Source organism: Thalia democratica, chromosome 4 (genome assembly GCF_965202585.1).
Source record: "Thalia democratica chromosome 4, ktThaDemo2.hap1.1, whole genome shotgun sequence".
Taxonomy (NCBI): domain Eukaryota; kingdom Metazoa; phylum Chordata; class Thaliacea; order Salpida; family Salpidae; genus Thalia; species Thalia democratica.
Genome location: NC_139168.1, coordinates 31,043,636 through 31,057,862, shown reverse-complemented (window position 1 = coordinate 31,057,862; position 14,227 = coordinate 31,043,636). Strand labels below are relative to the sequence as shown.

The following is a 14,227-nucleotide window of genomic DNA, read 5'->3' as shown; positions in this document are numbered from 1 at the left end:
ATATTTTTTCTGACTAAAGGTGTGACAACCCTGTTTGAATTGGATTAGTTGTATTTCATAAAACTGAAAAATTTTGGAAAAATAATGAAGTTTAACACTGTTTTTAGTGTAAAGAGAAGAAAACGCTTTTTATTTACAGCTGTTTATTTTGTTCATGAAATCTTAGTGGACTTTTTCTTTAAGAACAACTCAAAACTATTATTTTATTTATGTCTTAATAGTTAAACTTAGTAAATAAAATCGAGGGCTTGTAATGTCTTGAAAATACCACATTGGATAATTAATTTAGTTTAAGTTTTATCTTGTGTATAGACAAATTGATAAAATGCATTTGTGAACAATTTTTAACATCGTCGAACTTAAACTATCAATTAACAAACGTATTTTTAAACTTTAGGTGTATTAACCTTCTTCTTCAGTTCTGTATTTTTAGAGCTAATTAATTTTTTCAAAGTTGTGCATAAAGCAAAATAAAAACTTTATTTATTTAAATATATTATATTTATTTTTCGAGATTTTCATACATTATCTTAAAAATAGGGGAATGAGAAAAGTGGCGGGATCGACCACTAGAGGGGGCCGCTTCTACTCGCAGTACCACCCGTTCGCCCCTCCTCCCACCCCCAAAAACCAATCAGATTACACGACGGTGGAGGAGGACGATTCCTCCGAGATGCTCATTGTGACGTCAGATGACGCGGCGGATCAGGTGGCTTTTAGATTTTGTTTTTGTAAAACTCAAGTATTCTGACTTGATGGCGAAAATGCATAGTTTGCTAATGAGATAAGTTATATTGTTTTCAATGTAAAACTAGTTTATTACCTATTTTAGTGAGCAAATTTGTGCTAACACTGGTGCTAGTTTATTTCTGATGGTGTTGCTAAAAGTAGTGTTTTTAATTATTAACTTATTTTTTAACTTACTGAGTTGTAGAAGTTATGGTAAATAGAGGTTTAAATCGACAGTTGATTTTCTATAGTTTTCTGGTGTAATTTGATTCAGTAAACTGGATAACAGCAACTAGCATTGATATTTTGTTATGCAAACGAAAGTATTTAATTGTAAAGTTTTACGAATAACTTTTATTCAAACTTCTAAAATTTCAACAGGAAGCCTCTAGGTTGCTGACCGCATCGCCCGAAGTCGCGTCACAAAACCCCGCCAACGATGACGTCATCAGCGAGGAAGACGACACGAGCACGGTAAACTAGTTGTGACGTCATGAAGCGGAGGTGTGATGACGTAACGAGGAGCGATCGAGTGGTTTTATTTTTTATTTTCGTCCGCGAGATCTTTCTACGACGTTGGTGCTGAAACCATTTTGTTTTTATAGTTCATATTGAATTTTTGTTGTGTAAAAGTGAAATTATGTGACCTGCCTTTCGTTTTCCTGTTTGTATTTTGATACACATTCTGTTTTTTATTTTGTTTCGGCTTACGAGAGGTGTACGTGCTTCTTTTGCAGTAAATCATGCCAATTTTTAAATTAATAAGTTTTTGAAATAATATTTATTTTTCAACACTTTTATCATGTCTCGGTTTTTTTATAATGCTACAATTTTTGGAACTTTTGCTAAACTTTCAAAAAATACCTCTTTTGTGCTACTTGGTTACTTGTATTGTTCAATAAATTTTTGTAAAATATTCATCATGTTAAGTTTTGTTTTGAGTATCATACTTGTATAATTTAGTTAATTCACTGTTGCCTTGAAAAAGTCTGATAAAAGTTTTCTTACTATTTATTTAATGACGAAATTTTTTTTGACATTTTAAGGATTTATTTTCTACTTATATTATAGTTCAGCTACGTTTTTCTGAATAATAAAGCCAAGTTTGCTTTGACTATCTTAATTGAAAAAAAAAACGAAATGGGTAGCTTAATTTGTAATAGGTATAAACAAAATAATATATCAATGCACGAACCCTGCTGTAGGAACTTTTTTTAGTTTGTACCTTCTGGGTTTTCATTTTTAACTTTGAAAGCACTATGTTAGTAAAGTATGCAAATTAAAACAACTTATTCTGTTTCCAATTTACTCATTGTGAAAATGTTCCAAATTGCTAAGATAACAGGGTTGCAAAAAAAAAACCTAGAATTTGAAAATTTAGCTAAAAAAACCAGGAATTTGAGAAATTTTGAAAAAAAGAAACCAAGAATCTTAAGGAATTTTTTATAAAGTAATGAATTTTTTACTAACACATTTAAAGTAGCTTTACAATACCTTTTCAATGTTGTTATACTACTCAAAACAATTTTTACCTTATTCTTAACTTTTAAATCAAAAATATTACTGTATAAAAAACCTGTTAAAAGTTAAAAAAAAAAACCTTTGGCAACCCTGAGGTAATCTTAATTTAAAAAGGTTGCCAAATGAATACGCAATAAGTAAATGTTAATGTAATAAATAACTAAATCTCACTTTCAGGGTTGCCACAAGGTCAGGTAAAACTTTAAAAAATTACAAAAGTCAGGAAAAAATGGGGGGTTTTTGTAAGTAAGTCAGGAAATTTGACAAAAATAAGTCAGATTTTGTCAGTTTAAATTTACAAAATTCCTAATCTTCCAAAGCCTTTAAATGGTAAAAAATTAATTAAGAATCCTTTATAATCAGATAAAAATTGCAAAATTTTCCGAGAAATTTACAAAATTATTTAATTTCCAATGCGTCAGCTGGTATAAATTAACAAAATACTCTTTATAAATCTGCAAAATTTTTCTATTTACATATTGAACAGGTACCCTAGGCCTACTTGAACAAGCAGTTTTTGTAAGCTTTTTAATATTAATGCTCTGTAGCAAGGCCACTTCCATAGTGAAACTTGATATGTACAAAAGTTTATCCAGTTTAATTTTAGAATCAAAGTGTTTTTTTTAAGTAAATAATTGAGTTCTTTATAATTAAGCAACTAGTTTAGTATTTTATGTAACAAGTTGATGTGTGTACTTTACCTCTTTATAATTTTTTCAAAGTTTTTAAATTTATAAAATAAGTTGTAAGAGAGGTATATGCAATGTTCAAGTTTACTTATTATTGTAAAAGTTGCTTATATGTCGTTTCGTTTATTTAGATAAGTGACAAGGCAAGCCATTTTTAACAGTAATATAGCACCGTCCTCAAATTTTTTTAGCCGTAACTTAAACATTTAAAATGTTATTTCAACCCTAGTTTTATTTAAAGTTAAGAAAAGGATGTTTTTAGTAAAACGAATAAGGACGAATGTAAAGCACTGACCGATATTTTAGCAAAAATTTTAGTATAAATTATAACTGTTTTGTAACTATAACTATTTATTTTATAGCTGTTGTGTAGAATCCAAATGTTTTCAAGAAACTACCATTAATTAAACACCATGGACCTCAGTTTTTATACTATTCACCAAATGATGTTACTTTAAATCAAGGGCGTGTCTAGACATTTTTCAAAGGGGGTTCACAATTTTTTTTTGTTCTTAATTTGCCGCTTAAGTACGCATTTCTTAGGTATGCACTGCCAGTTAAGTACGCGATATTTAGCCGAAAAACTCTGTGTTTAAAATGATTTTTTCTGCTTAGAAAAATAAAAAAACATATAAGTAGTAATAGACAAAATATTAAATAATTTTATTTATTATACTGTACAAAACTTAGATAAATTAAAACTAACAGAACCAGAAAAAAGTTATGATCTTACAAATGGTATATCAAAATTCAAATCCGTTATTTAAAACGAATGTATTACATATAGTTTGTTTAATTAACCAAAATAATGAACATTGTATTATGACTAATATAGGTAGTTAAAGACCAAAACTTGCAGGTAGTCTTAGTATATTACAAATATTGGTTTGAACTTTGTAAAAAAAATAAATTTGTTGTATAATACAAAACTCAATAAAAAACCTTTAGAAATTGTCGAAAATAAAATTGCAAGTCATTTAAAAAAAACAATTGAGAACATAATTTTTGCGAGCATTGTCATTAATTTTCATATTTTGTTCCTAACAGAATTAATAAAAAGCACAGCTGGAATAAAATTTTCTAAAGTAATTAAAACTTTTGTACTTTAGATAATCTAAGAATACCAGTAAAACAGAATTAACCATACTTTCTCAATATATATCAAAATGTTTGTAAGACTTCAGTTAGTACATTGACAAAACATAGTTTACCTTAATTTTTTTTATAAGGTTTTTACACAGCTAACAATACTGATTTTAAAAATGTTTGTTTTTATAGTTAATTAAGGCTAGGGATGGGCAAATTTTTTAGTCGGCGGGTAAGATTTGGAAAAAGTTAGTTATTGGCGGGCCGAAGAATTTCAATCTCATATAGTTTATGAAAACTACTTTATTTCGAAAATAATATAATTCTATGTGACTTTTTTAGTTTATATAGTGTAAGTTTCAAACCAAAACTAAATAATACCAAAAAGTAAATAAAAGTAAAATATTTTTCATTGTTCTTCATTTAAAATAGACCAGAAAATTTAGTTTAGCAAGCAAGATTTACATGCTAGCGGGCCGGTTTTCAACTAAACTTTGTAAACAATGTTGGGTCAACCACTTGTTTTTGCGGCCCATACATTACCCATACTTTAAGCGGGTAGGTGTCAAATATCCACGAAGGGACACTTTTGCACGCAAAACATTTTGCACGGCGTCAACTTTGCACGAGGAGTAACTTTTGCACAGGTTTAAATATTTTTTTGAATTAAATTGTTTTTATTGATTTCAATTTTTTATTTTTCATTTTAAACTGAAATGTAGTCCGTCTGTAGAAAAGTTGTTTATGCAAAAATTTTATATTTGTTTTGTTTTTATTATCACTATTACCCCTAGCACTTACCTTTGATCGCTATTTTTTTTATAAGCTATTTTTTATTACTATCATTGTTATCCCTAACTCTTTCCCTCGGTCGGTTTTTTTTTTTCTTTTCTTTTTCTACTTTTTTTTGCTCTTTTTATTAGTAGTTTTCCTTTTTTTTTTTACTATCAATGTTACCCCTAACCATTACTCTCAATAACTAACTTATTTTTTCTTCTTTTTTTTTTCTTTATGTATTTTCTATATTTATATAATTTCTCTTTTATTCTTGTGCAAAAATTGCCCTTTGTGCAAAAGTATCTTCATGCAAAAATGTCTTTTTGCGAAAATATTGTCTATCAAAAGTTTCTCTTCGTGCATAGTCGACCCTTCGTGCGAATATGGTAAATATAATTAAACAATTAAAACAAGATACTTTTTAATTATAAACAAACTAAATATTTAAAGACTTTTAACTGCTAATAGAGCTTGATAATAAAGATAAATACAAAAAAGCTCGTTGTAAACAACAACTAGCAAAGCTCTCAACTTATTTAAAACAAGTAGTTAATAAACTGAGTACTTTGCAAACTGCTGATGAAAAAACTTATGGCAAATTTACCGTTGGGCCAGGGTATGTTGGTTGATACGAGGGCGGACCTGTTGCTGCCGTCCAAATTGGACATTTCGATTTTGGTGTCCTTGCCCCAGTCCGACCAGAACAGGTGGCCGTTGATCGGGTCTAAATCGTATATATTTGACCTGTTCCAACTTTAGAGCATACATTCGTAAAATTTAACTTTAGATAGTTTATTAAGTATTTAATTTAACTTGACATTTTTTTTCAAAAAGCACCTTTTACGTCTATCATCATTATACTTATAAATTGCACACACAAATATTTTTAAACTTTATTATAAAAGCTGAACAACAATACAGAAAACTAAAATACAATAGTTTATACAAAACAACATACTTGCTGTATTAACTTAATGGTATACTATCGAAATCCACCTGCGTTCAAAATCCACCCAATTATTTATTTTTATTATTATTTATTAATTTATTTTATATATTTTTTTCATTTTTTATTTTTATTTTTTGTTTATTTTTCACTATCATTGTAACCTCTAACCCTTACCCTCGATCGGTAATCGGTTCTGGAATTTTACTGGGTTGATTTTGATCGGGTGGATTTTGAACGCGGGTGGATTTTGATCGCTGATGGATTTTAAACGTGTCCCAAGTTAATTACTAAGTAAGCGTTGTTTTCACAAAAGCTTAATTTTGTACAAGCTAGGTAAAGTAAAAACATATTTATGCATATATGTAAAAAACAATTAAGAGCTTAATGAAATATAAAAGCTTATAGGCTTTTGTTAGTATTTTAATACATAATAATTTACTTTTGATTTTAGAGTAGTAAACAAAACATGAAATCAAAAAAAGATTAAGTACAACATATTAAACTAGCTCAATCTTAAAATGTTTTTATAACAAAGCATAAATAGTTTTGAATATATAAAACAGTTTTTGTTATGATAAAAACATTCATGTTAAATATAAAAAAGTTTTTCTGATAACTTTGAAGCAATGAGATAAAAAAGCTTATTTAAGAAATATCAAACAGTTTTGTATAGTTTCTATATAAAGACTTTATTTAAAATATTTTGCTGCTTAGACTTACTTTCTTCATCTCCCCTACACAATTATGTTGCCATATAATCTTTTTGGTCTCAATAGTTTTCCCTGTCTCAATAATCTTTCCAATATTTCTCAGGCTTCTTAGGTTTTAAATACGACTAATAAACACGTGTGGCAAAGTTGTAGCGATAATAATTAGGATTTTGTACCTTTAAAAAACATATTAAAGCTACTATATAAACTGCCAAAAACGACAACAAACATGAAAGCGCTACTTAAGTTTTTTTTTATAAAATTTTTCATTTCAGTTATTTTTAGAGTAGTTTTATTTAAGCTAGTATAAAAGTGAAATAGCTTTTTGTAAACTATAACTTGATTTTACACAACACTTTGTTTACTGTGTTTACTTCTTCATATAATTTCTAAATGGTAATTATAGATTTTTCTCAAAAAAGCTAAACAAAATTGTGAAAAAAGAAAGTTTGAAAAACTTTCAAAAACTGTTAATATAAAAGTTGCATTATAATTCTTTAGAAACAAAAAATTAAATGGATTTTATAAAGGGTTGAAACTCCGGACTTAACTTTTAGAAATGTTGAGTTTTCCTCAATTTTTGGAAATTAGTAAAAAAAATATTTTTGCCAAAAAATATCTCAACATTTTCAGTAACTAATTTTAAAAAAACTTTATTAATTTATAAAGAAACTAAACAAGTGTTACAGTTCAAAAAACTTATAAGTTTAAAACTCATTTACTTAAAATTTATTAAGAAATGTCTATTAAATTCTCTTACAACTTCATGTTAATACAAAGTATTAAAAACAAAGAAATCTATTTAAATTTATTAAAAATTGAATTTTTAATTTAAATCAATCTTCACAGCTAGCTTTACTGGAACATCTAATGCAAAAAAAATAATCTTATTCGTGACTGTTGCAATTGAAACATCATAAAAACTTGCATAAAAAAAAGATTTTTTAGTAAATATATTTCAAAATGCTAAACATACTGACTTTTTGCTTTTTTTATAAAATATTTATAACATCGACTTGTTGTAGGTTAATTCCTTAAGTGGAAGTCTATTAAATATGATATACTTACTAACCAGTTTCCCATATTTTTAAACAAACTAATAGCAGTTGATTTTATAAAAAAAAATCATGTTTTTATAATGTTTATCTGTTTACAATAAATTATTTTTAATTTTTTTTAAAGGTTTATTCAACTTATGTTTTAAAGCTGGTTACGTAATGGTTTTTTGAAATTATATTTTGCATGCAAAATACAATCTACTAATGTTCTCCTTAAAAATGTTTTGAAATATAAGAAAGTTTCAACCAAGATCAGCTCGACATAAGGGACAGGTTGGTTGTACTTCGGACCACGTCACAATGCAGTCGTAGTGAAATTTGTGCTTGCACACTTTAAGCTGAGAAACCAGCTTTCCAGGTGAGTAACTTTCAAGGCAGACAGCGCACGACTCTTTAAACTCCTCCTTTTTAGGCGGTCTGCTTGTTGTTATTAGTTTTGCAGAGCTGTTTTTTGTGAAACCGCCCAAGTACAGCTCCTTGAACGTTACAACAAACAACGTGATCATGTAAACAACTGACATGAACACACACACAACTATCTTCCTGCTAGTTTTGTTTGATCTCCTGTCATGTGACCCTTTACCCAGTTTGTTTTCTGCAATCGAGTAGTGTTTTGTTACATTCCAACAACCTTCAACGTTAATCGCAGACGTGCTGTTTTTTACACATGTTTTTGATTGGTCATTCAAAGTAGGTAGTTTTTTAATGGATTTTTTACTACACGGTTCTATCTTCTCGAGAGGAATACATAAATGCATACAAGCTGAATGCAAGACCAACATGATAAAATAGAAATTGTCCATTCTTATGTAAGTTTAACTGAAGATTGAGTGAATAATATTGAATAAGAAAGTTTAAATGAAGGATTTATATAAATTAAAGGTTATATACGTGTAGTTTTGTACTTTACAGTAAGATAATTATAACAATGTTTACTATTTAAAGCTGAAATAGTAATCACTTAGTTCTTCAACTATTTTTAAATATGTTACGTTATATTAAATTTAGTAAATGTAAGTATGACTTTTTATTTTTCCAACAAAAGCAATTTTTGTTAAGTTTTCAAGCTATAATGATCAACTCAAAACCACAGTGACCAACTGTTTTTTACAGTATTTTTTTTCATAGTTAGTTTAACAAAAAGTTAGAATTAAATATAATGCTATTAATTTTTTAGTCTAAAAAAACTTTTAATGTTTTACAAAATAAACAACATTTTAATATAAAAAGTTTTTAAACTCCTATTGCTTTTTTACTTATAAAAAAGTTCAATGTAGATTGAAAATATATCTAGATTTAAACTTTTGCATTTTTTGTATTGCGATTAAAATTATGTAATAGTTGAATTGTGAAACTTAAGTGATGCTGTATTATTTTTTAAAACGATTAAAATTTAGAAACATAGACACTAGTTTGTTATTTAATTATCTTGATTTATTTATCTATTTTTGAAACTTATACTCTTAAGCTGTAAACTTTTCACATATTTATCTAAAACGATAAAAGTTAATCGTTAAAAAAAGCAGTTTTTACGAACATATAAACTCTTTTTAGAACTCTATTAATTTGTTAATTTAATAAAAAAGGTTTTTCAGTATTTTCCTATTAGCCAAGTAAAACTTAAAAAAGTTTTAATGTTTCGCAATAAAATAAGTTTTAAATAATTTTAAATCGAAATTGTTTTCTTTTTTTTGTTATTTTACTGTTTTAAAGTTAATGTTTTAAAAATGTATGTTAATATTTATTTTATATTTTCTACAATTTTTGCATACATATTACTTTAAGCTGGAGTTTTTTAACTAAAATCTAAATATTTTTAAGTCTTAGTTTTGTGATGAATCTAAAAGAACTTAGGTTTTAAAATTATTTTTATGTCTTGAAAGAGCTTAAAAACCTACTAATAAAAACTTCGTTGTAATTTTAGTTCGAAATATATTCTTGTGGTCATATATTCAATATAGATTATCAGAACAAATATTAAACAATTTAAAATCACTATAAAACAATTTTAGCTATATATGTAACCCCCAATTAGCAATTAAAATTACTATCATAACTAAAAAATCTTTTTTTTGATCACTTTAACCTTAACTTGAGTAAGAACTTTAATAAGTCTTAAATAAAAACTAACCGTAAATAAAAAAAAGGTTGAAAGTACCGAAGTGAGTGGCAACGTGATTAATATTCTTAATTAATTCAAAATAGCTTGAAAACTTTATTAAATGCAGAAACAGTTGTACTTAGTACTAATTGTTCTAAAAGTTAAAAAGTTTTCCAACACTTAAAAGCACAAAAAGCTACAAACAGCAGTAGATAACGTTCTACGTCATGGATATTCAAAGCTTATGACTTTTCTTAATCTTTTTTAAAGCAAGCTTTTTCTAGAAAATTTGTATTTATATGAAATTTTTTTATATACAAATTTCTTGTGCCTACACAACATATTTTTTTTTTTGTATAAAAGCACAAACAAACAATAATAAATATTAAATTAATTATAAATTAAAAATGTTTGACAAAAACGTTACCCAGATAAAAAAACATACTTGATTGAATACAAAGTCCTACAAAAATTTTCTATGTGGAATAAATACAAAACAAGCGAAAATGGCTCAAAAATATAATGTAATATTAAAAGGCAAACACATGTGTTGGCATATACGAATTCACAGCAACAAATTATTTACTATAAATCTCTTTACCCTTAATTTATATATATATATATATATATATATAGAATTAAGTTATTTAACTTAATAAATTAAATTTTTCACACTGAGCCCACCTTGAGGGCTTTGTTAATAAAAAGGTTTATTCAAAGATGCAAAACTCGAAGAACTCAAGTTTCGTGATTACTCACTCATCAGCTTCAAAACAAGTTTAAAATAAAGCACAAAACAAAATCACTAATGAATAAGTGTTTAAAGTTTAACAAGTTTTAATTTCATCTTAAAATAACCTAAATTTCAATTTGCATCTTAATTTTATCTTTATCTCTTCCAATTATCTGTCCTAATATGTAGTTACTCACTGAAGTTATATGAATTTTCGCTAGTTTATTGTCTGTTGGTAGATTAGTTTTTGCACAAGCCGTTTTGCACGATTTTTGATAGTTTCAAAATTACGTCATAATCTATTTATGCAAAAAATTTTTTACCTTCATTAGTGATTTTGTTTTGTGCTTTATTTTAAACTTGTTTTGAAGCTGATGAGTGAGTAATCACGAAACTTGAGTTCTTCGAGTTTTGCATCTTTGAATAAACCTTTTTATTATATATATATATATATATATATATGTTGATTAAACGTAGCACACAATATAACACCAAAACAATAATTAAAATCTAAAAGTTTTACAAACAGATTAAGATAGGTAACATACAGACTTAGCTATATTAATGCATTGATAAATAATAGTTAGAATGATATAACAAATAATTAAATATAAAAGTTAAGATCTTTAAAAATTATCAAGTATATTTTCAATTCAACTGTTAACAAACATATTAGCATCCTAAACCGAGTATGATTAATTGAAATATGGAAGTTCTGAAAGATTCAAAATTTGATGGATAGTGTTTGAAATCATACAAAGTTTCGGGACCTCATAGGAACATCTTGTGTGTAAATATGGCTGTTTACTACGCTGGCTTCAGCCATTTGTGTGTCGTCAAATTCATTCTGTTAATATAGTTAATATTAAAATATGTTTTGTTAGCCTAAAAAATTATTAAAACCTGAATAAAAACCCAGATATATGTTTGTTCACAAATCAGTGTTGAAAACTTTTATTAAAAAAAACATATATAAAAAATATTCCAACAAAACACATATTTGTTAGAATATATCAATAGGTTCTTAATTTTTTGAACATAGCTTGACTGTGTACTAATTTATTTGCACAGTTCTACGAACCTTTTTGGAACCCATTTTGCATAGTTATCATCAAATAAAATCTACTTAAAACTCTTTAGAACTGTGTCGTTATAAGTTTGCACAGCGAAACGAAACATTTATAAAATACAGCTTTCAAAGCGCAACTTTCAACAAATATTCTCACCGATGGAGTTTCAGGCAGCCGGTGGAACTTGATGGCGTCGAAGAAGTAGTTCTTGCACCTGATTGCCGCCAGTATTAAGATGATGAGCGCTGATGCGGAGAATATTCCCAGGAAAACGCCTAGGCCCGGAGAAATTGCTGCAATTTGAAATACTTGGTAAATAGTAATTTACAGTACTTTATTTGGTAAAAATATACTAGTACAGCTTTTGTGCACTTTGAAAAACACACATTTTTATTGATAAAAGCAAAGTAAAATAGAATATTTTTCGACTAGAAACTTATTTAGTTTTCAGATTCAGTACAGCTGTTTTAAACAAATAGATAAAAATCTAAATTTTTAAGTTTTTATACCAACTGCTTTATCAAAAAAAAAATCAATTACAAACCTGGTTTTTTGCTTGGTGTAGAAGTTATTGGTCGATAAGTAGTTGTTTTCACATGAGTAGTATCTTGAAGTGTAGTTTTTACAATTGTGGATATTGCGTGAGTAGTTTTTGGAATTGAAGTCTCAGTAGCAGTGGAAATATGAGTTGTTGATTTAGGAGGTGTAGGTTTAGGAGTTGTGGGTTTAGGGGTTGTGGGTTTAGGAGTTGTGGGTTTAGGAGTTGTTGGTTTAGGAACTGTAGTGTTTTTAGGAGTTGTTGGTTTAGGAACTGTAGTGTTTTTAGGAGTTTTGGATTTAGGAGTAGTGGGTTTAGGAGTTGTGGATTTAGGAGTAGTGGGTTTAGGAGTTGTGGGTTTAGGGGTGGTGGATTTAGGAGTTGTGGGTTTAGGAGTTGTTGGTTTAGGAACTGTAGTGTTTTTAGGAGTTTTGGGTTTAGGAGTAGTGGGTTGAGGAGTTGTGGGTTTAGGGGTGGTGGATTTAGGAGTTGTGGGTTTAGGAGTTGTTGGTTTAGGAACTGTAGTGTTTTTAGGAGTTTTGGGTTTAGGGGTGGTGGATTTAGGAGTTGTGGGTTTAGGGGTGGTAGATTTAGGAGTTGTGGGTTTAGGGGTGGTAGATTTAGGAGTTGTGGGTTTAGGAGTTGTTGATTTAGGAGCAGTGGGTTTAGGAGTTGTTGATTTAGGAGTTGTTGATTTAGGGGTTGTTGATTTAGGAGTTGTTGATTTAGGGGTTGTTGATTTAGGGGTTGTGGATTTAGGGGTTGTGGGTTTAGGAGTTGTAGTGTTTTTAGGAGGAGTAGTAACTGGATGTGTAGATTTAGGAGCTAAAGTTTTAGTACTTGTAATTTTAATAGAAGTTTTTAGAGTAGTAGATGGCATAAATTTTTCAGTTTTAGGGTTAGTTTTACTAGTCATAGTAGTTTGAGGTGCAGGAGCGACCAGTTTTGATTCAGTTTTGTCATTAGCAGCTGCGTCAGTATGACTTTTAATTTCATCGAAGTTTTTTCTGTTTAAACTTTTTTTTAGAAATTTTAATGCCTTGTACAGTATGAATATTACTTTTTTATCAGGTTGAGATACAAATTGATTATGTAACACTTAGAATTATTGCGTTTTTAATCTCTTTAAGATATTATTAAATACCAATAAATAAAACAGTAATGCATTAAGGCTTTATATATAAATATAAAAGCTAACTAACTTATTATTTCCATCTGTTTTTTCACCTTTTATTGGAAGACTAAGACCAGCTGTTTAATTAAAAACTATATTAATATATCAAGTCATAGAATTAGCATTTAAAATATACAACAAATTTTTAATATACATTTTTAGTAATATAGTACTATTTTTACATAGATTTATGATTTACTTTAGTATTAAACTAAAATTAAAGAGCATATTACTAATTGATGAAATTCAACTAACCTTGAAAAATAGTTACTAATAAGAAGATTGTTAAATATCGTTTCATACTTTAAAAAATCTACAAAAGGGAAGTTTAATTGTATTTTTAAATTTATTAATTCAGTATAAAATTAAAATTATTTTCAAAACTTTATTCAATTAATGCATGTGAACGAACTGAATCTCAGTCAGCGCTTTACAGAAGATAAGAAATATTAAATTTGTAAAACTTTAGTCTAAAATATAAAATAAATTTACATACATTTTAGATCATTCAACTTGACTGTAACAAAGTTTTAGTTTAAACAATTTCAAATGACTAAGTGTCAGTGAATCAAAGTATTTTAAATTAGTTTAAACTTGTTTAGTAAATAAAAAATGCATTTGTTTTCGATAGTACACAGACGAAAACAAGCGTTGAAAAATTATGTACATAAAAAATAAGTTTGCACCAACAATTGTTTTTGAAATTTACAATAAAAGTTTCTTATAAAAGCACAAAAATTTGTACAAAATTAATAAAATCCCGGCATTTGACATGTCAAATTTTATGAAAAAAAAACAATAAAACGTGATTAGTTTGCAAGTAAAACGGCACCGAAATACAAACAAAAATGTAATAAAAAATATTAAGTTGATGTAATTCCAAGTACAACAACATCTTCATAGTACATAGTATTATCTCTAGACGTGTATAAAAATTTACAAAACAAGTTTAAACTAATCTTTTTTGAACACAACAAATAAAAACTTACATTTGTGTGTTTTGTATATAAATTTGCTAAACTTATTTTTTTATTTACATATTTAGATTATTAAAAAAACGCACTGCTTTATAAAAATGTGCGCAAAAAAAGG

At 27.5% G+C, this 14,227-nt stretch overlaps 2 protein-coding genes across 3 annotated transcripts in view; one reads left to right on the top strand and one right to left on the bottom strand.

Annotated features, from left to right (window-relative positions):
• LOC145834805 (low-density lipoprotein receptor-related protein 5-like) overlaps positions 1–1,649 on the top strand; it is a 30,820-nt gene extending 29,171 nt beyond the window's left edge. For both annotated transcript variants that reach the window (XM_082942317.1, XM_082942316.1), the window contains exons 38-39: positions 541–709; positions 1,111–1,649. In XM_082942317.1, the coding sequence (XP_082798443.1) occupies positions 541–709; positions 1,111–1,212 (271 nt within the window). In that variant the 3' untranslated portion in view covers positions 1,213–1,649. The remainder of the gene's footprint in view (positions 1–540; positions 710–1,110) is intronic.
• Positions 1,650–10,837: 9,188 nt separating this feature from the next.
• LOC145834001 (uncharacterized) lies at positions 10,838–13,450 on the bottom strand. The gene is made up of 5 exons (XM_082941302.1): positions 13,391–13,450; positions 13,164–13,212; positions 11,968–12,968; positions 11,580–11,716; positions 10,838–11,200 (listed from the first exon to the last, which is right to left on the bottom strand). The coding sequence occupies exons 1-5, from the start codon at positions 13,434–13,436 to the stop codon at positions 11,105–11,107; spliced, it is 1,329 nt and encodes a 442-aa protein (XP_082797428.1). The 5' UTR covers positions 13,437–13,450; the 3' UTR covers positions 10,838–11,104.
• Positions 13,451–14,227: the final 777 nt, after the last annotated feature.

What these genes read in the sequence shown, in the direction of transcription:
- LOC145834001 (XM_082941302.1), bottom strand. Translation starts at nt 13,436, where the DNA reads ATGAAACGATATTTAACAATCTTCTTATTAGTAACTATTTTTCAAG. An exon ending in TACACCAAGCAAAAAACCAG is followed by an intron (nt 11,717 to 11,967) that starts GTTTGTAATTGA and finishes TTCAAATTGCAG; the next exon opens with CAATTTCTCCGGGCCTAGGC. An exon ending in GGCTGCCTGAAACTCCATCG is followed by an intron (nt 11,201 to 11,579) that starts GTGAGAATATTT and finishes CTATATTAACAG; the next exon opens with AATGAATTTGACGACACACA.